The sequence below is a fragment of the Glycine max genome, chromosome 5 (genome assembly GCF_000004515.6).
Source record: "Glycine max cultivar Williams 82 chromosome 5, Glycine_max_v4.0, whole genome shotgun sequence".
NCBI classification, from domain to species: domain Eukaryota; kingdom Viridiplantae; phylum Streptophyta; class Magnoliopsida; order Fabales; family Fabaceae; genus Glycine; species Glycine max.
Genome location: NC_038241.2, coordinates 35,515,466 through 35,539,897, shown reverse-complemented (window position 1 = coordinate 35,539,897; position 24,432 = coordinate 35,515,466). Strand labels below are relative to the sequence as shown.

Genomic DNA, 24,432 nt, shown 5'->3' with positions numbered 1-24,432 from the left:
CAATCAACTCAACCAAATTCATAATAGACATTTTCATTAATTAATTATGTTGTGTAAATCGAACTCGAACCGGAAGATGTGACTTAAATAATAATATTAATACATGTTTATAAAATAAAAAATAATAAGTCATTAAATTTAATACTTAGATTAAATGAAATGTAACTTGAGAGACTTTTTTTTTAATTTCCCTAAATTTAAAGACTAAAATTACAATGGATGAGAATTCCATGAACAAAATTGGCACTTTACTCTTTTTTTTCACCCTCTTATGTTTTCTTTTTCTTTTTTTTTTTTTGTATGAACAAAGTTGCATGTTCTTGAACCATTGGTCTCAGCACCCAAGAAAAGACAATGGGTGCACAGCACACAATACAACCAGTGGTGGGGCTTTTCATTTTCAAACCAGATACATTACCTCGGAATTCGGAAAAAGAAAGAACCTCTCACTCACTTCTGTAATATAAAGTCTCAGCTTCCTGCATTCCCTTCTTAGCTCAGCTTTCTTCAACGAATACTCTCTCACTCTTCCCAGTCCCATGGCATTTTTCATACCCACATCCTCAGCACATGTTTTCTGCTCTAAAGGTAACTTTTTTCCCCTTCCTCCTCCTCCCTCATTTTCTATTCTCATAGGGTTTTAGTTTTGATGGTTAAAGTACTTATCTTTTTTGTTTTTTTTTTTCTCCTTTTAAAGCCACTTCTTTGGTTCTGAACTTGTTATGTCTCTGAGTAAGCACTACCACTTTGGGTTTATTACCAGCATTTCTGATGTGGGTCTCCATTTCATTTTCTATATGCTAGTAGTTCTCCTCTGGGGTATTTTTATGTAGTTATTCTTGGTGCTAGAGCATACAGTTTTTTGTCCAAGGATTTGGTCCAGTTTATGCCTGGGGTCTTTCTTTGATTGGTAAAGTGATGTAAGAGATATGCATAGATTGATGAGTATTATTTATCTTTGCTACTTAATGGATGGAAGGTGGTGAAGAAAATTTTGATTGTATAATGTTGTGGTTGATTAAGGTTGTGTTGTGTGCAGCACCCATGTGCTTGTGGATATTGATGGAAGAATTGTCTTTGTAAGTATGAGAGTTTATTGGAGTAGAGGTAAAATTGCTACTTTATGTTGCAAGCATATACATGGTGGATGGGTGATGCAAGGACTTCTAGGGCCTACTTAAACAAAATCCTTTCTTCATGAATTTAATTTTTTCCATTTGTTTTCTCCAATTGTTCAATTGTATATGGCTAAGTCCAAGATATATCTGAATTTGGGTAGTTGGGGTTGGGGAAAGTTTGGAGGTGGATTGCAATTGTTATTTTTTGCCTATTTGTTTTCGTGAAGATTGCTTGTACCCATGTATACTGATTTTGTTATCTCTTTTAAAAAAAAAAAGTTTGTTAATCAATAGTCTAATGGGTAAATGCACAAGTTGACTAAGCCTTCGCTGATATCTGCCCTTGAATTTGAAACTATGTTAATAATTTCAGTTGGTCAAAAGTGCAAATACATGCATGTGCAAAAAGTCTTACCCGTTATATCAATAATACTATTGGAAAGTGTATAACAGAATAACATATGTCGAGTTAACTAGGGGATTAGTGTATCTAGCATACTAGGAGATGGAAGGTCTAACGAATATGTGATTTTGGATGCACTTTTCTATAAACTTTCAATATACCAAAGTGATACAAGAAAGTATTTTTTAGGGGGAAATTGAAAGTTAGTATTCATTAACAAAAATTGTTTATCATCCTGGTCCTTTTTAGGTGGAAGTTATTTGAAAAAGGGAAATGCTGCAAAGATCATTACTTCTTGCACGATTGAATGGTTTCTGATTGTGGCAAACACACACCAAAGGTAGAGGATACGACATAAAAACTTCACAAACTGGTAATAGTGTAATACAATATAATTGAACATGAAACCTTGTACGAGTGTGAAACAAAGCCGGATAGTGTAAAAATGGAGGATGGATCTGGGTGAGGCTAGGTGGGCTTAAAACAGAGAGGGGTCATGTGAAATAGGATTGAAAACCTTAATAGGCTGCAAGCACAAGGTGATGATGGGGACTACACTGGGATGAAATAGGTGTCCACATAAATCCTATCAGAGATTGAGAATCCCTTTTTTGATGCTGCTGACTGGGATTTTAGTGAGGCCAATTTAGGATTTTTCAACCCGTTCAACCATCTATAACAATTTAGTGCCCCTGCTCTGCTGATTTTTGGGCCTCCGGTTGCTATTGATAACTACTCTACCTTGCTCCTCCTCCTCCCTCAAACATTTATATGTTCTGGCCAATATGTGTAGATATGCATTTTATGCCTAAAGTGCTGACCAAAAAAAAAAAAAATGCGTAGTATTGAATATTTGATAAACTCCTTTGTTTATCTATCAAAAGTATATAGAGCAATAATTTTCTACATGTGGGTGTTTCTCACTTGAATAATATCCCTAAGAATTTGGCTTTTAACCAAGTCTATTAGTGGTGGTGATCCATGTAGTCAACCTCATTGAGTGGGATAAGGCTACTATTGTTGTTGTTGTTGGGTGATCCTCACTTCAGATTTTTTGAGGATGTTTGGGTGTGAAATGTTTTTTTCTTAGAGCTTTTGTCTGGCCTTTCCACCCAGGCACTAGTAAGTAGTGACTGCTTTCAGAAACAATTGGACCCTTGCTCTTGCAATTGCATTGTGAAACAGTTACCATCTTATAGGACAATTTGTTTAGGATCCTTGGTTGGCGAGCAGTTTCTACTTGTGGGTTTGAAGGACTAGATAAAAGGTCAAACTTTTATGGCAAAATTTTGGAGTACATAGTTTGGGCAGCTCTGCTGTATTTTATTACTTTTTGTTTTGTTTTCCTCCTAATGTGTTTTGCTTTCGACTGTTTCTTATCCTTCTTTTTCTGTATTATCCTATTCTTATATTAATTTTATTTTTCTGTAAAAAAAACATCGTGGCCAACAATGTAGCCTTGATTTTCTTTTCTCTGACATTACTTTTTTTATGTGCTTACCATTTTGTTTCATACTTGCGTCTCTAAAATTTTGTCCCGACTGCTTCTCATGAATTGTAGGTTTGGGGAAATTTGTGGTGCCTGGCACAAGGAGTCGATCCTCGTCTGTAACACATGAAAGATTTTTTGTCGCTTGAAGGTATTGGAGTTATGGATTAATATACCTTAAGGTTGGAATAGGGAATGAAGCCATTGGTCCTAGTAGTTTAATTTATATGCAATATATTATTGAATTTTTTGTACATTATTTGATGTAGTCTGGACCAAATCATTTGCTGTACATCGATTTGCTACATATATGATAGTGATGACAGCTTGAACTTTACTTTTTGGTTTCAATGCTTCCAGAACTACAAAGGTAGCATTATGGTAGGTTTGCTAAATAGAAGCACCTAATCCCCCTTCTAATTAATTTTGTTAGCAATTATTCAGCATTCAAAAATATTTGTTTTCTCGTAACATCATGCAAACGACCCATAAGTTGTTCCCATACCGCCTCAAAAGCCAATTCTGACCTCTAATATCTACAAAAGAAATTCTTTTTGTGCAAGAACATGCACAATGCAGATAAAAGCTTTCTCAAGCACAAGTAGTGTTATTCACTTTGAATTTGTTGGACCTGACTCTAATGCTAAGTGATTATATCTATCATGATCAACATGTGTGGTATCTACTGTTTTGAACAGTTTCATTTGTGTCATGTTTATTTATAGGAAAATGCTAACGAGTGTCCTAAGGGTTGGTTAAGAAACTTAAAGTAGAAATGTTTTTATTGAGAAGTGAAAAATTGTGTTGTTCATGATCTTTTTTATGCTTTCATATGATTTACACAATAAATATTTTTTTTTAGTTTTTTAACTAATGTCTTAAGAACACTAGTTAGCTCGACTCTTATTTATATTACTCTTCATGGGGGGCACGTATTTTTTTCACTTTTTTGTTGTTTTTATGGAGAGTTTATATCAGTTGTCCGTTAAATTACTCTAAAAGCGTTTTCACTAAATAAAAAATATTATAACTCATGTTTTGAATGAAATTGGTTTGATTTGATGAAAAAATCAATTATATTTTTTCAGCTTATTGTAAAAGGATATTGTTAACTAGTATCTTTAAAAAACTAGTTAAGGAATCAATAAATAAAAAAAATTTATTGAAAATTAGGTTGATGTTACATTGGAAATTACAAAAGCGTGCACTCTAATAATAATTTTTTATTATTTTTTATTCTTTAATTTGTGTCATAAGAGTATTTGTTAGCATTTTTCATTGTAAATATAGGATTGAACTTTGTAAATCAAATTGTATGTTTGGAACACCTTTAAAATGAAGAGTTCACTTCGTTTTAATAATTTTACATTGTTTAGAAAGAGTAGGAAAAATAAGTAAATAAACAGAGATAGAATTATCAGTTCAAGCAAGCAAAAGTAAAATCAAATTGAACTTACTCAAATTCAACCGTATTCGAGTGGAATTTTAAATACACACAAATGAAAAAATCATCAAATTAATTTTAAATTTACTTATCCCACACTAAGAGAATCTAGAAAGCCTGCATTCACGAGGTCGACCCTGAGGAAATCGCTTGTAATCTTTGCAGTAGCTATAAATCATGTAATATTTTTGCACCCATCTCAGACTTCTTCTACCATAAGCATCCAAATCTTGAGCTTGCCAAGTATTATTATAATGAGTCATGGAAGCTGAGTTTGAAGGACAGGAAGATGATCCTTTGGACCACACACAAGCTTTAGCATCAAAGTTCCTATAGTAAGCTTTAAAAGGAGCAAAAGACCAATTGGTTTTCACAAGCCCTCCTTTTGTTGCCCATTGATCTGCACACCATAGACTGGAGTATAGCCTCATGGGCTGGCTGCTAGCAAATGGAACTCCCCTGGCTTCGTAGTTGTTGAAGACTCTAATAGGGATACTATCTACCATGAAACTAGCCAAAATGTTGAAACATAGAGGATCAATGGTCTAGTTATACAATATATATGGAACATAGATGGTTCCATGAAAATTTTCATTTTTTTACCAAATATAATTTCATAGAGAAAAAATATATCCATAGTAAAATTTGAGAGAAATTAAATTATAGGATTAATGGACAATGAAAGCTTTGTGTTCCTTACATGATGCGTTGAGGGTTCCATACAATAGTGTAAGTGTGGAAATGTTTTGTGGGGTCAAACCAAAGATAGAATTGTTGTTCTCTATTCCCTATGCCTTGGGTGTAGATATTGGTGTGGACTATGTAGGGCTCTCCACTGAGGTTTCCCAAGAACTCAAAATCTATCTCATCATGATTTGGCCCTTCAGAAGATAACTGCACCATGACACATAAGTTCAGTCAAAAGCATCATAAAAGTTATGAATAATAATACATACACAGATAATCTAAAGATTTTTTATATTGTTACCCGACTTAAAATTAAACCGTCATGTGTCATGATATAAACTTGTTGACTTTTATAATTATTACATTAAAAGTCATAAAAAAACTGATTAACAATGTAAAGACTTCTAAACTAACAGGGCATACCTATTAAACTAAAAGTTACATACAATACAGTGGATTCTTCTGCCTAAGCCAATTAACAATTGGTGTATGATCACTTTTTAAAATATAGAATATTTTTGTGGCGCGAGATTTGTATAATTATTTAATGTTGGTTGGTTTAGGGCACACGAGAATTTCTCACATGAAATGTATTAACGGCATTAAATGTAAAAACATTTAAATTTAGCATGAGAACAGAATCAGAGGATTTCTCACATAATATGCAGTGACTGTGCCAGCTGAGTTACCAGAGACAAGCTTAATCTGCATGTCTATTCTTCCATATAGATATTCTGCCTTGGATCGAAAGCCAGAGCCAGAGGACTGGTCAAGAGAAAGCACGAGAGAGTTGCTTCCTAGTATATTTACACCACCATGTTCACCCCAAGTGATGTCAATATCTTCATAGAAATTGCCCTCAGCAGTGACTCCAAAGAGACACATCAAGAGAGAGGCCAGCAATAGAGCTGAGACTCTCAGATAGGTTTCATATTTTGCCATATTTGCTATAAAATTTTGTGGTTTAAAGTGTAAGAAGATAGTCTCTTTATATGGAGTTTATATAAGTGATGGAGAGACCATGATGATCTTTTGGTGCACCAGGACGTTTCATGCACTGATGAAAGCAATAGAAGGAAATAAGCTGGCATATATATGATTTGAGCTAATAATTAAGTGGCTTCCCGGGAAGGTCACATATGGTGGTATGAACTAGGGATGCTACAAAGAGTTGTCCTTGTTGAAGTCATTACTTATTTTATTAGTTTTAATGGATATGACATTTTTAAAATCAGCAACTCATTTTATACGATAAAATAAGTAATATCAATAGTTGATAATAAAATTACAGACTTGTTAGGATATTAATTGTAAAATATTTTCATGACTGAAATTACTTCTTTATCTTTATTCATATAGAGACGTTTTTCTTTTCTATTCTTTCTAAGGCAAAGCTCATAATAGGTCTTAGAAAAAAAACGAGTGAGGGAATGAAAAAAGGCGAAACATTGTAGAGAATGGAATCTGCACATATACTCAGTTCAATTCATGTCCTCTTATTTAACGAATTTTAATTAAAGGGGACAATAACTTTGAGTATTTGTTACAAAATGATTAGTGATATGCGTGTATAGTAACTGTATATATCTTGGATTGTACAGAACTGACCAGAGAATGTCCAAAATTTTTGCCTGATTTGAGGATATCTCATTTCATACCATAATCAATGGAATGAAGGGTGCAATTGCACAATAGATATATGCTTAACTGGCTTTGTTTCGGCCTTAATATGGGCTGTCATTTCTTCAAGAGCAAATTTAGACTTCGAGGTATAAAGGAGGTAACTAATATCTATAGATGGATTGAGAACCTGGCAAAGTAACTCGAAAAACAAGGTTACACGTGCAGACCAGCATGTGATTTATTCCTTAAGTCAAGCAACCAATATGATTTTAAATCAGCATCTTCGTATCAACGATAAGTTTTTTTTTTTTAAAAAAAAGTATTCACACATCCAAAAGTCATAATCGTCAGTGACACAAAGATTATCAAAATTTTGTCTCTTCCAAAAAAAACTTATCTTCCTACATAATTAGAGAATCAAATCCCATTAAGAAATATGTCTATATTTAATATCCAATCATATTACAACCAAAACTAGTTTGATAAAATGATACAGGAAAAAAAAGGGAAAATAAACATCACCATTGCTCGAAAAGGCAAACTGAAAGTAGGTGTCATTTCAGCCCTAAGTACATGGTGTGCCACTTTCCTCACTATAGTGGCCCTTAATTTTTCTTCACCCCACACAAACTTACTGACTTAAGCTTTTATTTATTTTATAACTATTATATAGCTCTTAAATAAAAAATGAACCCTTTTCTTTCCTTCCAAACATACCTATTAATGACTCCAGTAAGGTTACATGTGCAAGCCTCCCAAAGAAAAAAGAAAAAAAACTATTTAGTCCAATTCATTTAGGGATTCACTTAACTAGACTGTCCCACATCCATTACTTAAACCAAGAGACTGTAGTAGAAAAAGAAATGCCTTTCCCAAGGAAAATACCACGAAATTTCCATGATTTCCAAGCCCAAAATTTGATTATAGATATGCAGATGTAGATCAATCTAAAGAATAAAAGCAATTGCATCCGACGCATACTTTTCCGTCTCTTCGTCCGACTAGTTGCTTTGGTACATAAGTCTAGATCTTTTGAAAAGAAACGCTCTCTTATGATACATATATGGTGAAAAACATACAAAAAAATCTTCACCATTCTTACATAATTGATAATTCACATATTAACCCACAAACCTCATCGAGACTTGTATAGCTGCCTGTTGTCTGGGAGCACAACTTAATCTAGACTAGGATGGCAAACAAAGATGCATGGCATGCAGTTGAGAATCCCTCCTTGTTATCATCATTTTATCTTGTTTGATGAATAGAATAAATTAACCTTGTTCTTCAATTATTCTTGTCACAACTCCAACAGCAATCGTTCTTCCCATTGATCTTAGGGACACCCTTCCAAGAGCTTTACAACTAGAGAACTCTACCACACAGACTGTCTCATTCAAAATCACCTAAAAATCAGACACAATAAAAGTCCTTCTAAGTTTTGTGAATCCCTGGCATCATAGATGAACAGAAAAGTGAAGATCATTGAAACAACGAGTTTTGAATTGTTTATTCACCTCAATTACTGCACTTTGCTTTGCAGTGAGACAGCGGGGTGACTTTTTGGTCACCTTACCCGTCTTGGGATCAAGTACTGATAATATTCTTGAAACTCTACCAGGTTCCTTCGCATGGTGTATGTGAAACTCTAACTGCAGAGATGGAAAAATAAAATGCATTTTTTCCTCCAATAAAAAGAAACTGGAAAATAAAGTGCAAGGAATGTCTTTCGCATCCATAGTACACACCTGTGTGCCCACCAATATGGGACTTGCACCATCCAACACTAGCACTTTCAACTCCAAATGCTTAGCAACTGCAACAGGAAAGTCAGGATGGCATAATACATCTCCTGCCATCACATGATTTCCATCGACACCTTGCAACATTACAGCTACATTATCTCCAGCTCTTGCAACAGTACAAGCATTAGAGTCACGCTCCAATGAACGTACTGTTCCCACAACAGCTGAAGGCATAACCAAGACCTACAATTTTTTTATTAAAAAAATTACAGTTATGGACAAATAGTTTCATGTCATGTCATGTATAGAAAAGCTAGCAAATCAAAATTTGTGCCCTTTGAGAGACATTATTATCTCAATTTTCATGCTAGACAATTTTCCTGAATAAAAATTCTAGATAACATCCCTTGCTGCCTCAAATGAGTTCATCAAGTAAACATTTGATTTATAAAATAATAATAACGCTTACTAAGTTGAGTTTAATTTATATACACTGTCAGCATGAAATATTTTTACACATACATTCAATAAAAATCTACCATATCCCCACATCATATTAATAAATAGTATGATGTAATAAAATAGTCAAATCTTATTGAAAGTATGTATAAAAAAATTATACTAACAGTGTATATAAATAAAACTCATAAGTTTTTGGTCCTTAATTATATTATGTGAGTTCTTTTTCAACATTTTCATTTCAGTTTCTCTACTATGTTCATACAGTAAAAACACAGAATAAAATATTTAACACTTAATTTGGAGAAATACAATTAGTTTCATATCGGTAAATAACACTTAATTTGGAGAATTCCAAATTTATATCTACCATTTGATTTTTCATTAACAGCCATAACATTGCCCTATTGGTATACCTTTGATCCACTCCGAAGAGCTCCTGCTTCTAGTTTACCAGAGGCAGACACCTGCCCAAGTGTAGTTGATTTGATGACATCACATACTGGCATTAGTAGAGGTTTTGAGAATTCTCTAGTAGGAGGTTGGAGAGAGTCAATTGCATCTAATAGATAAGGTCCACCATACCTGTTCGCAATGAACACAACCATCATTCTTTTAGCAGTACAAATTGCATACAATCAAAACCAAAATAAAAGTGACTTGTTGCTAAAATGTTATCACACTAAATGCAAACATAGATTGCCAGTATATAAACACCCACTATAAATTTATAAAATATCATGAATGCTGCCATACTATCAGTGTTTTTATATTAACTAGGGCAGTACCATTGTAACAGTATGGATTCTATCCAATTGCACGGTTTCCAATTTAAATAGTATCCATCTTTCTTACAAAAAAGTATCTGCAAACCTTATGCTCTAAATACTCAGTCCTGGGAATTGGGGGGTTTATGATCAGAATACTCCTCTAACAAGAGTTGAGCAGTCCTCCCTCCATCAGTTAGTTTTAGGGGTTGAATTAGGCTGAGTCCATTTTTAATATAAAAGCCATCACCATACATTGCACAGGTAAGCTCACCATGTCCTCTCTAAATACATTTTTTTTGTTTGTTTAAGAGAAAAGAAGTTGAGAAAATGTCTGTATCAAAGAAGTTGGGAGGTAGAAGCATCCCCTACTAGTGCTGTTTCAAATGGTACTTTTGAGCCCCAGACACCATGGATGATATATCAAATTTACAGAGTGAAAAGTATGGCTTCTAACAGAAATTTACATAAACAAAAAAAACACCCCTTCTATATCCCTCTTCATTGTCCATCATGAAAAGTCAAAATAACACCTAGAGTAATAAAAAAATATACCAGTTTTTTAAACGGGCATCAGAAGGGGATGCCACCAAATTTTGATTTTCCATAGCACTCATGGGAATCCAAGATAGCGAAGAATCTTTGAAACCACAAGAGTGGAGAAAAACTCCCAGCTGCTGCCTTATAAAATCAAATCGATCTTTGGAGTACACAACAGCATCCATCTTATTTACAGCAACTATAACCCGATCAACACCAAAGCTTCTGATAAGTTGTGCATGCTCCCTTGTTTGCCCTTTGCTGCCATCCATACCAGCTTCAAATGAACCAAGTGAGGCATCTATAACAAGAATTGCAGCATCAGCTTGTGTTGCCCCAGATATCATGTTTGGGACAAAATCTTTATGGCCAGGGGAGTCGAGCACAACAACATGATATCTCTTGGTGTCAAAATAAGCAACAGCCACTGTCATAGTTATCCCCCTTTCTCTTTCTTCAGAACTTTCATCAAGTGCCCAAGCATAAGCAAAGGATCCCTTGCCCTGATTAACAAAAAAAAAAGGAGCATAAATTGGCATGAGTTCAGAAACATCAAGCTTTAAAAGCACAAAAAAGATGACCACAATGAAATTACCTGTAACTTGGCCTCCTTTTCATATTTGTGCATTTCTTTCTGGGAAATCCGTCCCAATAGGTGCAGTAACCTACCAGATAGAGTTGATTTTCCAGAATCAACATGGCCAACCTACAATAAACAAACCAAAAAATTTAGTGTCATTGATTCCGAGAAATATTTTCCTGAAACGTACAAAAGAATTGGCCATTTGCATACAATTGCAAGATTCAGCTGAGTCAATGTATCTTCAGCTTGTTGAGGGAGCATCCATTTTTCTGGCTTATAAGAAACATGTGAGCGAGTTCCCTTAGCATTAGTATTATCAGAATTTCCAGATGAATTTCCAGATCTTACATTGAGAGCCATATTGTTGAAACTGCTGGAAATACTTTCAGGTTTTCCATCTTTGATAGAAGAGAAACTAATGTTATCACTTTCCTTGACTTTTGACAGTGCAGACAAACTACCTGACTTTTCTTTGCTTGATTGAATATCAATTGTACCATTTTTCAAAGAATTTATTTTATTAATATTGTTACCTTTGTCTTTTGACAAAGATTCTGGCAAGCTGTTTGAAGTTTTACCACTTGTTTGTAGATCAATTGCTACATTTTTGGAAAGCTTGCTCTTAGCTGAACTATCCTGTTTGCTCTTTCGCGTTAAGGATGATAAGTTGTCAGAACTTTCAGCATTTGATTGTACAGAAAGTTCATTCTTCTCTCTGATGCTTGATGAAAGCTGAGAACTTTTAGTGTTTGTAGCTTTGTCTGAAAACATTACACAAATAAGATGGATTAATATTTATGTACAAGGAATTAGAATTTGAAGACAGTAAATATGGAAAAAGTAAACAGTTTTTCCTAGAAATATTTTTTCATTTTTGGGTGAAAGCTACCGTGATAAAGATTTTGTTAGAAATCCCAGTTTGGGCTTGAGATATTTCCAATTACTTTGACTATCAGAATCAATGAAAGCTTCCTGCCATTGGACTTAAAACAACCTCCAAGAATTAGAAATTAGAAATCTTTTCGAGGGTGATTCAAGGACACAACTTTAATAGGAAACATATTGAAATTGAACAGCTAGTAGGAAACATATTGTGGGGGAAGGGATTGAAAGTTTTTGGAAAATATTGAAGTGAACCACAATGATGGTTAGTAGCTCTCTCAACTATTAAACACATTTTCTCCAACTTGAGCTCTAGAGGCAAATTATTTGTTGAGGGAAGCATACCTTTCAAACCCGTTTTGGAAGAACGTAGGCCAGTATAAACCACATCATCTGGGGATGGAACATCAAACTTGAAAGGATCTGTATACAAAGAAAAGCATGGTTTTATAACTATTATTTCAAAAGGAATAAATACGTAATTTGCTCACGTGTGCAAGGAGTTACAACTTGCAGAGACTAAATCATGATATGTCATTACTCATTAAACAAACTCTAATCTTCAACTAATAAGACCATTTGCTCTAATTATAATTGCATTGCATAACATTCAAATGTCAAATTTAGAAGAAACTGTTCAAACTAGTCACATGCAAATCCTGAATCAAAACTTGTGAAGACCTATGTTTAAATGTGGATGGCTTTGAGTACTAAAAGCCTTATGAATTTCATGAAATTCTCCTCGGACATTTTCAAGCTTGTAGAAGTTACTGTCATCTGTCAGAAAACCATCATCTGGCTTTGGAAATAATACAATCTCTTTGGGAATCTGTTGTTGTAATGATTGAAAAAGAGACCTGGCCAACTTGGATGCTCCAGGACTTTTGCTTATGTCTTCAACTGCACCAAAGACATTGTTCAATAGGTTATAGGAATATCATGGCCATTGTTGTAAACCTAACACTATGCAGCCAGATACATGTTCTCATATTCTTTGACTCTCCTCCCTCCCCATTTTCTCCTTTTATCAGATTTGCAAAAAGATTAAATTATTCTTTTCCTTCATTGATGATTCCTCATCCTCCTGCTACGCCTTTTATCAGCAAATTATTATTATTTAACCTTACATAAAAAGATAAATTGGCAGATTGCCAAACAACCAGAAACACTGAGAAATCATGTGCCTATTGATTAGATAATTAGAGGTTAGTGAGTTAAATAAATAGGAGAATGTAAGGGGAAAGCTTTCATTCTATCAGGTATCATTTGTAAATTGAGCATTAGTCTTTGTGAAGCGGAAACCGAAACCCTTGGAGGTGAGATTGATCTTTCTATTTGGCTATTCCTTGTTCTTTTCATACTATTCAATAAAATATTTCTTTTCTTCCCCATTCCTAATTCTAGGTTTGTAACAGTTTAATATTTTTCGTTTTTTGTATCTGGATGATGCAAAATGATCAGTTTTCAGGAACAGAGTTGAATTCCCTCCAAGTTGTTAAAACCAAACAATAACTAATACCAGAGCCAGTATTGTTTATCAATTTAGCTCAATTATTATAATTTGCTGGTCATTATTTTGTTATTGTCAAGAAAACTATGGTACAGTTAATTAAAAATGGACAGGGTCTAGTTCACTCTCAAAAACTAGCTCAGAAGAATAGGATTTCCCAAGTCTTATAAGGAGTATTTTAGCCATATTCCTATTCAATGTAGGACATCTTAACAGACACACATCACGCCCAGTACAGGATATCTAGAATGTGAGGTTTGCAAGACTAAACATTTGTGGGTGACCCAACATTAATACTGAATAGGCTCTTGTACCATATTAGAAATGGATTAGTCCTAACTCACTTCCAAAAGCTAGTCAAGGGAGGAGGATTGCCAAATTCTTATAAGGAGTATTCTGTCCATATTCCTAACACAGCTCACAGTTTGGTGTTTCTTCCTACAATAGCCATCTAAACTGAACTGCACTCAAATCCACTCAAGGGTGCTCTATGAACAAGATATACAGCATCATGATAGTCAAACAGAGAGACAGGAAAGCATGGCTTCATTCTTGATATACAACATCATGCTTCATTCTTTTAGACTCTTTCATATGGCCATTTTATGGCAGTTGCCATTTCTAACAAACAGAGAGACAGGAAAGCCTAGCTTCATTCTTGATTTGCTTCCTCCCCACATCTAATCCTACCCTGTGAGAATAACAAGTCTATTTTTTTCATCTACAACCATGTCATAGCCTTAGAAGTAATAAACAAACCAGAATTTCAGATAAGTTTTTATCCCAGCTTATCTTTCTAGGGATGGAGGATAGAAATAAAATATCCCACGGATTTAAACTAAAGTGTTGATATTAGTAAAGCTAGAAGAATTTAAAAACTTTACATTCCAAGTCTCATCTTCCCATATCAAAACAGAATGACAAAAGAATTGTATGTACCACATCAACGAAGTTTTCCCTCCCCCACATCCTAAACCACAAATTGAAAAAGGCAGAGAGAGTAATTTAGAATTTAGACAGTGTAAAAGAGATATGCTTGTCACACAAAACAAAAGTAAAAAACCCAACCAACAAACAAAATTATTCTTCATTAACTGGATTACCTGTTTTGTTACTGTTGGAAGTTCCAGTGTTAACCAAGGAACGGCGTACAACACCACAAATATCACAAAAAGTCATACTCTCATCGTTGTCATAAGTGCAAATGGAGCATTGCCAAAGCCCAGGCTTAATGGTCTCTTGCTTTGTATCAGGTCCTTCTGCTACGGCAGAAAATAATTATTATCAACAACAAACAAAGTAAAAATTCATATAGTCAGTCAGTAAAAAAAACTTAGTAGCAATAACAAGAAACCTAACAAATAACAACCACAGCTCCAAATCAGAGAAACTGCATGGAAAAAATATAGCAGAGCTAAACAGATACCAATGTGAAACAAGCTGTGTAAAGTATAACAGACACCAAACCAGAGGAAATACAAGTGAAACAAAACATCATATTGGAAAAAAAAAAAAAATTAAAGTAACTAACCATAGTCTTCTGCATCGGCATCATCATAAGCATAGTCATCATAATCATCATCATAGAAATCGTCGTCGTAATCGAGTCCGTAATTTACTTTACGAGGCATGGTGGCACTGAGCACGGAAACGATAAAGCAGATGAATTAGAAAAAGAAGTGAAACAGAGAACGAAACTAAGCCCGCATCGTCAATTAGTACGAGTTCTTGGCGGAACGGTTGGTTTTGAACAAGAGTTAACCGTTCCGGAGGTTGATAGGTTAGAGCTGCGTTAACCTAGCATTCTGGATTTACGAGCATGGAGGAGTCCGATTGAGAAACCCTTACTTGTGCGGAAAATGAAGGGAGTAAAGAATCCAGTGGTGTGGATCAAAGCAAGCAAACGCGCAAGGGATCGTGGATGAATGATCCCCTCTCTCTCACTTCTTCTTGCCCTTTTCAGTTTCACTGATATTCTTATAAGGATATTCTTAATCAAATTCCTCTTAAAAGTGTGATCTAATGAAATAAATTAAGTATGCCATAATTTTTATCAGTATCAATTTAATAATAAATTATATTTATTTAAAATTAATTTAACGTTAAATTATCAAATTTATGAATTAATTTATTATAAAATTATTTTCAAAATTAATTTTTCACATATTTTATATGATTAGTAATTAGATTTCAATTTTTTTATTTTACAGGATTAATCTATTAATGTCTCATCTCGAATGAAATTACTTATTTACTCTAATTATAAATATTATTTTAATTAAGTGTGTTTAGAGATTTTTTTAAAATAGTATTTTTAAGAATTTTTAGGAAATCTTTTTTCTTACGTAAAAAGAAGGATTTTTTTTTGAGTAAATTTTTTTTTTATAGAAATTGGTATTAACCTCTTATCTCTTTCAATATATTATTTTTAAACTAATTCTTCTTTTTTTGAGTAAATTTTTTTTTATAGAAATTGGTATTAACCTCTTATCTCTTTCAATATATTATTTTTAAACTAATTCTTTTTATAAATTATCAATAACTAAAAAAAATCTTAAATCATAATATAAATTATCTGTCATAAATATTTTTGGTAATGATTTTTATAATATAAATATTTATTTATTATGATTTTTATTATAATATAAATTTTATATTTAATTAGGATTTGTTTGGTGGTGAAAATAAGATGAAATATAATAAAAATCATTATTTATCATATCCTCCTATCTGCGTGGTGTAATTGAGTTAAAAAAATAATAGGACTATAGTTTTTATATTAATAAAAATTAAAAATTAAATTAAAAAAATGTTTTTTACAAAATTATATATAATTTTAATGAAAGAGAAATTTATATTTTGAACAAAATTTATATCTTATCTTATCATTATTTCATCTCTGACAAGTGTGGAAGAAAATAACATAATAATATCATTTAGTATGTTATTTTGTGTGCATCAAGAAGCATAGGGTAGAATAAAAAAATCATCTTACATTTATCTCTTCATGTTATCATATTCTATTAACCACCAAAAGATTCTTTAGTATCTTATGTATAACTAATGTTTGAGACATGCTTTTTTAGATAATTATATTTGGAATATATTTTTATTGATAAATGTCAATTATTAATTTTGTTAAAATGTTATTTTGACGGATTCAAAATCATAAATTTTCTTTTATTTTTTTTCTTTAATCATCAAGTTAATCTTAGATTTTTTTTTCATATTTAAGACATGACTGACTATTAAACATAAACACTTATTTGTTTAAAAATAAATAAATAGAATAAATCAACATGTATCAAATTGATAAAAAAAATTAAACGTGTCATTTTATTCTTATGATCATGGGATAACCCATTGTAATGATAGTAATATTTTAACTCATCTAATAAGGAGGTTTAAAAACCTTCAATTCACATTCTCGCTTTAAAGGGGATCGACTAATTCATGCTTAAAGAGGTCAACCCAAGTTAAGAATACCATTTGTGCTTCTCTCTTTTTCTTTTTCTTTTTCTTTTTTTTTCTCCCCTCATCTTATTTTTATTCTTCTATTTCTCTCTCTCACATTTTTCTTCTCATCCTTAAAGAAGAAAAAGCAATAAAGAAAAAGCAAGTAAATGAAAGATGAACATCTTCTATGTTATATATTTTCTTTAACAATTACTTTATAAATTTTTAATAAATTTACACCGTCAATTATTTTGTGATGATATAAGAGCGCCCAACACTAATGGTGTTAAGAGATAATTAACAGTAAAGATTAAAATGTAATTAATAGATCTGTGTATAAACTAAAATTTGTAATTTTTAGGTACAGAGACTAAAACATAAAAATAATACAAGTATAAGAGTCAAATGAATGTTTGAACTCAGCTTTATTGATTGAAAACCTATAAACAAATTAGTGTAATTAATTACATGTAAACCTACGAACGAATTATTTATTCACCAACAAAGATAAAAAAAACCTGTAAAATTAATTACATGTCAACTAGAATATTAAAATTTAAACTGTCAATATTAATAGTATAGGAATGGATGTAGATCCCTTACGATAATACACAATTTATGACTTGTTAGTTGTGATTTTCGTATTTGTTTTTTTTTTCTTCTGTTTTTTTTTATTTGTTCACTCATTTCCTTCTCATTCCACTTTTGATTTTTTTATTTATTTGAATTCCTATTTTATCCCAACGAAATCCGAACAATTTATTATCTATTTTTCTCTTCTCTTCCCTAACCAAAAATACTTACACAGCTTACGTATACCCTGATGTATTAACCAACCACATAATTGGTCTGATATATATCAAGTTTTTTCTTCTTTTTGGGTGAATTCTATTAAGCCTTTTTTTAAGAGAAAGAGAATTTTGTCTATCTTTTTTTTTCCATTAGGTGATGCTTAGAAAATTAATATTTAGTAAAATAAAATGACATTGATTGAAATATTCTTATCATCATTTTTAGTTATGGAAGTAAAAAATTTATTTTCATCACTCAAAAGTGAATAAATGATTAAAAAATAATAAATAAAGAAAAATAGACATAATAGATAAAATAAGATAAATTTCACTTCAAACAATAAAAAATAATATTTATTTCATTTCGCTACACCCTCAGTTTTCACTTCTCAAACTCAATATTTCATTAAAAAACTCAATATATTATTTTTTTACGTGAACTCAACATCTTCTGAAAATTAACAATTAATGCATAGTAAAAACCATTTATTAACATTTACTTTTTTTTCATTGATATAAATAAAGTAATCCACACGGGTTTAATAAGTTTAAATATATATATATATATATATATATATATATACTTAAATATGTGTTTTTTATTCTTATATATACCTGAATTTTACATTTAATCCCTAGCAAAATTTTGTTTTATGATGAGTCCTTAACATTTAAAAAGTTTTGTGCAAAATCCTTGTCGTTAAAAGGAATATGTTAACGACTAATATGACTTTTAATTCAACACATCAATAAGCTACCAATGATGGCAAGTGTACTCTATATCTGAGTTGGAATTTCACATTGAAAATATTTTTTAAAAAAAAATAGCAAATATTATTTAAGATAAAAATTTAAATAATAGTCTAAACTATTATCCGTGTGCACTTGTTTCCTTCCAAAAGTGCAAAAAGCCATTGTACAAAACTTGGTGAGGAAAGGGAAGGTGAGTTTATTGGGCATGACACTGCATTCTCGCATTTTCCGAAACACCCAAAAGGTTTCGAGGGGGGAATCATTGGCGGCATAGCCTCGGATGAGAATGTTTCCATAAAATAGGTTATGGGGTAGCAACATGGTGGACAAGTATGTGTGCGTGACGAAGGTTCTTAGAGCGAGAGAGGGAGCAGAAGTACGAGTTCGAAGAGGATTTGGGTGTCATGGTAGAGACTAAAAACGTGAATTTGTGTCTAGAATTCATTGGCACCTATGTCTGTGCCACGACGACAACATTGTCTGTCGAAAACTTTAACTGCTATTATGAATCAACCTTAAGCACCCTAGATGTAATGAATCTTACAAGATCCGATGAAACCCTCACAAGATCTGACAATATTCACCCTATATTTGAATTTTTGAGCTTTTATGGTTTTTCGTTCTCCTTCATTCATGGACTTGTTGCGATTACAACAAGAGAGACAATGGGGGAGCTATACTATTGTGTGTATGGGGTGGTGGTGATGTTTTTGGGTCATTTTTTGCTTTGATTGTTTTTGGTTCATTTGTTGCTGTAAACATTTTGATCGATGGCATCGTTGTTTTATGGCATTGAGTTTGATTAATTGGTTTTTGGTTGTTATTTTTGTTGTAAACGATGGTGCCATCAAATGTTATGACATAAGTGACCGCAAAGGTGACGACAAAATAAATCGTTAACTCTAATCCATTTTTTTGGTAAACATTGATTGAGCATGTGAGAAGAAGAAAGAAAATCACGTTTTTATTCTGAAGCAAAACACAATGCCCTTTTTGTATTAGCATAACAATGTCGTAACCTCCTTCTTAATCCCTCTTAATCTTAATTTAAATTTTTATTCTAAATAATATTTGTTAATAATTTTTCTATAAAAAAAATCAATTTTCTATGTGAAATTCTAACTTAGATATAGAGTATACGTGACATCACAGTATGTATCGAGTTAACGACCACATCAATAATTAATGAATCCCTTTTATCTTGTATAAAACCTTTAAAATATTAGGAACTCATTGTAAAATAAATATTTATTAGGGGTCAAATACAAAATTTAAATATATATGATGTATTAAAAATATATTTAAACGTTGTATATATGAAATGAAATGCAGTGTTAGTACATTGTAATTTCACTCCAAAGAGAAAGAGGAATGGGAATTCAGGGGTTTTTGCCGCTATTGAAGTCGATTATGGTTCCAATCCACATTAAGGATCTGAAGGGTTGTTCTGTAGCCGTAGACACCTACTCTTGGCTCCACAAAGGTGCCCTCTCTTGCAGCACCGAACTCTGCAAAGGGATGCCCACTACCAGGTAACCTCAACCTCCCTTTCACACTTTTCTTTACCATTATTTTATTGGGTTTTTCTTTGATTTTTGTTTGGAGCAACCCCACTCGTAAAAGTTCGATTTTTTTTTTTAAATGGGGTTTAGTTGAATTTATGGCACCCCAAAAGGGCTTAACTGATTTTGGCTTGTGCATTGGCGTGTTTTAGGCACATTGAGTATTGCATGCACAGAGTAAATTTGCTGCGCCATTTTGGGGTTAAGCCTATTCTAGTGTTTGATGGAGGGCTTCTGCCAATGAAGAGTGAACAAGAGAACAAGCGTGCCAGGTACTCTCTTTGTCTTCACGACATTGTACTTTGTTTTTTCTTAATTGGGTATTTTTAAGTTTTTTTTGGCATAAAAAAGAAAAACCTATCTTTTGTTGAGTTGAGTGGCACCCTAATTGTTAATGGGATGCTTTCATGTATGTTATGTTGAGTAATGTGGTACTTAAGCTATGAAATTCTCTTACTTAACAAACTGGTCTTTTGGATTGGACTCTCCACTTTTGCTCAAGCCATGACAATTAGTGCTTTTGTTGAGCGTTGAACTATGGTAAGAGCTACTTATAGGTTAGATTAAGGTGTAATGTACCAAATACTGATAGGTGAGGAAGAGGGGCTATTATCAGGCAGGGTTTCTGTTGATAGTGTGAAGCCTCTGTAAACATCAGTTCTTAAATGAGTTGGCTATGTTATGAGTCTTACATTGACTAGAATAAGAAGCTTAATGTGCTAGTCATAACAGTTTTCGTTTTTCTTTTAATTTGATTCTCTGTGAGTTATCTAATTTCAAAATTCAAAGAAGGATTTGATGCTGTGCTTGTAGCAGCTGTCTGCATTTGCATTAGTTTCTCCCTTTGTGGGATTTCACTTCCTCAGTGTACAGTGCGTCTGCATGTAGGGCAATTCTCCAAATGACATAAGCTGACAATTTTGAACAATAACTTTCTTGAGCTCTGTCTCCATGTATGTCTTCATGTCTACATGAGGTTCTTATTCACAAGCACAATTTGTTGAAAATAGCAGTAATGCCATGTTTATGATCTTGACTTGCTCAATTTTTCTGCTTCTGTTCTAAATGCCACACTTGTTTTCTTTGCTGTTTGCCATTGTTTGATTGCTTTTCTGTTTCTGAAATTGAGGTAAAATGAACTTGGTTTAATGTTAAATATAGAGGATGGATGGAATACTCAATGATTTAGGGATAGAATTGATTAATAATTTAATAGTTTTCAAACTAAAATACTGAAAAACCAATCTTTCTCCAGCACCCATGAAAACAAAATCTTGTCATGGGGCCTGAGTTTTGTAGTTTTTCTCTCTTTTTTCAAAAAGAATTAAGTATAAAGGATATTAAGGGATAAAGGGTTATGAGCTTTATTACAAGATCACCAAAGAGGAGTGCTTTGATTTCTAGGCAGGCTTAAGAACCTTAAAATCTCATTTTTGCAAATGAATCAAATATTTTCTATGCTATAAGTGCAGGGCTAGAAAGGATAATCTTGCACGTGCAGTTGAGCATGAGTCAGATGGAAATTCAGCTGCTGCTTATGAGTGCTACCAGAAAGCAGTTGATATTTCACCTCAAATTGCATGTGAACTAATTCAGGTAAAAAGGAGTTCAATATATCAGAGTTGGTCTGGTTGTTGTTGTTGTGTGTGTGTATCTCATATGTATTTCATTTGAATATATTCAACACAATAATTACATTACATCCCCAACTAAATATTTAACCTTGTTTTTTCTTGGAAGGTATTGAAGCAGGAGAACTTGCAGTATATTGTTGCTCCTTACGAGGCAGATGCCCAGATGACATTCTTGGCAATTAGTGGACAAGTTGATGCAGTTATAACTGAAGACTCTGATCTTATACCATTTGGTTGCCCAAGAGTAAGTTTACCAAGTGGCTTAAGCTATAGATGTTTTTTGTTATCTTTCTATACTAGTGTATATTTATTCCTACTTTGATGTACTCACTGGTTTTTGACTGGCCTGCTTCTTCCTTGAAAATTTAGATTATCTTTAAAATGGACAAGTTTGGTCAAGGTGTTCAGTTTCAGGATTCCATGCTACAAAAGAATAAGGAGCTTAGTTTTGAAGGGTTCAACAGACAAATGCTTCTTGAAATGTGTATTTTGAGTGGCTGTGATTATCTGCAGTCCTTGTCAGGTATGGGTCTCAAAAGGGCCCATGCAAGCATTAAAAAATTTAGAAGTTATGACAAGGTAAGTGCAGCTGATACACTTAACAAACATGATTGTTTAGCACCATAAAAACTAACAAGCATGTTTATTTAACTATCATTGTTCATTTTCCCTGTTTAAACTCACTAAAGCAGCTAGATCTACATCTATACTCATAACAGAAATGCTTAAAAGTGCTTTTTATAACTATATATATCTTTTAAATCTTGTATGTAAATCTTTCTATATGAATTTTTTGTATTTCTAATGCAAATGGCAATGTATCAGGTTCTTAAGCACTTGAGATATAGTGGAGTTTCTGTGCCTCCCTTTTATGAAGAGTCATTCAAGAAGGCTATACTTACTTTCCAATATCAACGGGTTTATGATCCAATTAATGAAAATATTGTTCATTTGTCTAATATATCTGATGATATTGGTGATGAGTTAGACTTTTTAGGCCCATATCCTTCATTTTTAATGTTCTCTTGCCATTTTAAATTAATATCACTCTGCTCCATTTTGTTCAATCATCTTAAGATCTTACTTGAAGTTATACCTTAACCTGGGATACAACCATGCCAAAAGATATAGCACAAAGAATAGCAAAAGGGGATCTTGATCCAATTACCAAAATGCCATTTGAGGTACATCATCAATTTCTTCTTTATATTCATCCATACCAAAGTGTGTGTGTGTTAAATTGAAAGAATAAATTTATAGTAACTGAAATTTCTCTGTTTTTCTTGCATGTGTTGGTCAAAATAACTTGACTTATTTCATTTGTTCATTTTTGGAATAAGGACAATTTGCACGATTGTGAAAAAAAAAAGAATTTTGAAAATGATAGGAATAGGATTGACAACAACTGAAAAGACTGTTCTTAGTGTTCTATAACCGTTGCCATTGGTTTGCATGGATGTGCATGAGTTTGTGTAAATTCTACATATAAAGTAGATTTTTGTTTTCCTTCTTATGTTCTAGTACTGGTACAAGGTTTTCTTGGAAGTTAGTATCACCTTCACCCATGTTTTGAGCAAATATGAATAGATTGTCACCCCTTTCTTTTTAATAAATGTTAAAAGCATTTAAGAAGTATACATGGATGTATTCTCCTTCAGTTAAACCCTTGTTTAAAGGGTACTGTTGGTTAAAAGTCCATTTCTTTTAAATGGCAGGGAGAGAATCTTACAGCCAGATTAGCAATTGTGGAAACTAGTCAATTCAAAACTCATTCTGAAAGTGCAAAGAAAAAGATTGATTTGCCCGTGCAGAAGAATCTCTTAACTAAGTATTTTTGTATCCTACAAAGCATTCTTCTTGAATTGATTTTAATATGTTTAGCATGTTTAAAGGGGAGGAATGCAGGGCAGCATTCTATGGTTCACTGGGATACTGCCTGATGCTATTGATGCTTCAGTTACCAATTTTCTAAAAATTTAGATTCAAGATTATAACATTTAAAACAATCAAGTTGAGGCAATGAATTTTGGTGGCATTTGAGCTCAATGTTTCTTTACAACATACCACTTGTAGCTAGCAGTTTTTTTTCTATTCTTCTTTAGAGTAACTTTTCCTTAGCCATGAAAGGTTTTGCTTCTCTTGAAGCAAAAAGGAAATTCAGAGCTCCTCGGGTGTCACCTACTGCTGCTAATGAAACAAAGAACTCTACTGCATATTGACTCTGAGAATTGGGGCAGTGTCCCTCCTCCTAATATCCATGTAAGTTGCCTTAATATAGAACTATAACAGTGAAAACTCTACTTATTGTTGGTAGTGAGACTTAGATATTTTTTTTAACATATTCTTCCTTCCTTTCTTTCTTTAGATTGGATATAGTTCTGCCACAAACAATTCTGAATTTACAGAGTCTCCATGTCATGGTAAGATATAAATCTGCTGGTTTGCTTTGGATGGGAAAATGTAATCCCTTATGCCTTTACATGTGTTAGTTATTCATTTCATTGTTTGCATGATTTGTCCATGGTGGGTGAAGAGAAGAAAAGCCCTGAACATACAGTACTGCGAAAGCCCAGGCAGCCAATTCATAAACCGTGTCTAGGGTTGCATGGGCACACAAACGTCCAAGACACAGCTGAAGGAAAAACCAGGGAGGAGGCAACAAGAAAGGTAACTGTAAGGAGTGCTTATTTTCAGCACAAGCAAGTGGAAAAGAATGTTTATGGCGAAAAACAAGATTGCCTGTCATCTGGCATTGCCATTGATGAGAGAAAAAATGCCTTATCTGAATAGGCGGCCATTTTTATAAATTTTGTATGTCACTGAATAAGTGTATGCCCCCATGTTTTGTATTCTCATTTATTAATATCAATTGAAGAATAGAAACGTTTATTGGTATGAAATTAGCATATCGCCGTATTATGTTATAAAATTATAGTATTTGTTTTTGCCATCTGATTCTTTATGATTTTAATATATATATATATAT

The 24,432-nt window shown here is 32.9% G+C and overlaps 3 protein-coding genes and 1 long non-coding RNA gene across 16 annotated transcripts; 2 read left to right on the top strand and 2 right to left on the bottom strand.

Annotated features, from left to right (window-relative positions):
* Positions 1–143: 143 nt before the first annotated feature.
* Positions 144–3,430, top strand: LOC102659482 (uncharacterized). The gene is made up of 2 exons (XR_414441.4): positions 144–588; positions 3,083–3,430. It is a non-coding gene; the product is annotated as an uncharacterized lncRNA (long non-coding RNA).
* Positions 3,431–4,538: 1,108 nt separating this feature from the next.
* LOC106798869 (probable xyloglucan endotransglucosylase/hydrolase protein 16) lies at positions 4,539–6,083 on the bottom strand. The gene is made up of 3 exons (NM_001370637.1): positions 5,799–6,083; positions 5,155–5,348; positions 4,539–4,964 (listed from the first exon to the last, which is right to left on the bottom strand). Exons 1-3 carry the CDS (start codon positions 6,081–6,083, stop codon positions 4,553–4,555), a joined length of 891 nt encoding a protein of 296 aa, NP_001357566.1. The 3' UTR covers positions 4,539–4,552.
* A 1,549-nt stretch (positions 6,084–7,632) lies between these two features.
* On the bottom strand, positions 7,633–15,234 carry LOC100801724 (elongation factor 1-alpha). Of its 9 annotated transcripts, none has more exons than XM_014775709.3 (12): positions 15,048–15,234; positions 14,782–14,888; positions 14,354–14,512; positions 12,422–12,640; positions 12,086–12,163; positions 11,069–11,619; positions 10,871–10,981; positions 10,291–10,778; positions 9,385–9,553; positions 8,513–8,752; positions 8,282–8,416; positions 7,633–8,170 (listed from the first exon to the last, which is right to left on the bottom strand). In XM_014775709.3, the coding sequence occupies exons 2-12, from the start codon at positions 14,879–14,881 to the stop codon at positions 8,039–8,041; spliced, it is 2,382 nt and encodes a 793-aa protein (XP_014631195.1). In that variant the 5' UTR covers positions 14,882–14,888; positions 15,048–15,234; the 3' UTR covers positions 7,633–8,038. The 9 variants fall into 9 exon arrangements, with proteins under 9 accessions (XP_014631195.1, XP_014631197.1, XP_014631196.1 ...); XM_014775711.2 differs by having other exon boundaries at positions 14,354–14,509; XM_014775710.2 differs by having other exon boundaries at positions 15,099–15,229.
* Positions 15,235–19,577: 4,343 nt separating this feature from the next.
* LOC100801178 (exonuclease 1) lies at positions 19,578–24,396 on the top strand. Of its 5 annotated transcripts, XR_005891542.1 has the most exons (11): positions 19,578–19,782; positions 19,965–20,084; positions 21,285–21,408; positions 21,553–21,690; positions 21,816–22,025; positions 22,272–22,447; positions 22,558–22,630; positions 23,162–23,282; positions 23,574–23,705; positions 23,812–23,866; positions 23,980–24,067. XR_005891542.1 is itself a non-coding variant. In XM_014775708.2 (10 exons), the coding sequence occupies exons 1-10, from the start codon at positions 19,622–19,624 to the stop codon at positions 24,234–24,236; spliced, it is 1,428 nt and encodes a 475-aa protein (XP_014631194.1). In that variant the 5' UTR covers positions 19,579–19,621; the 3' UTR covers positions 24,237–24,396. The 5 variants fall into 5 exon arrangements, 3 of the variants coding, with proteins under 3 accessions (XP_006580189.1, XP_014631194.1, XP_003524984.1); XM_014775708.2 differs by lacking the exon at positions 23,162–23,282 and having other exon boundaries at positions 19,579–19,782; positions 23,592–23,705; positions 23,980–24,396; XM_003524936.3 differs by lacking the exon at positions 23,162–23,282 and having other exon boundaries at positions 19,579–19,782; positions 23,980–24,396.
* Positions 24,397–24,432: the final 36 nt, after the last annotated feature.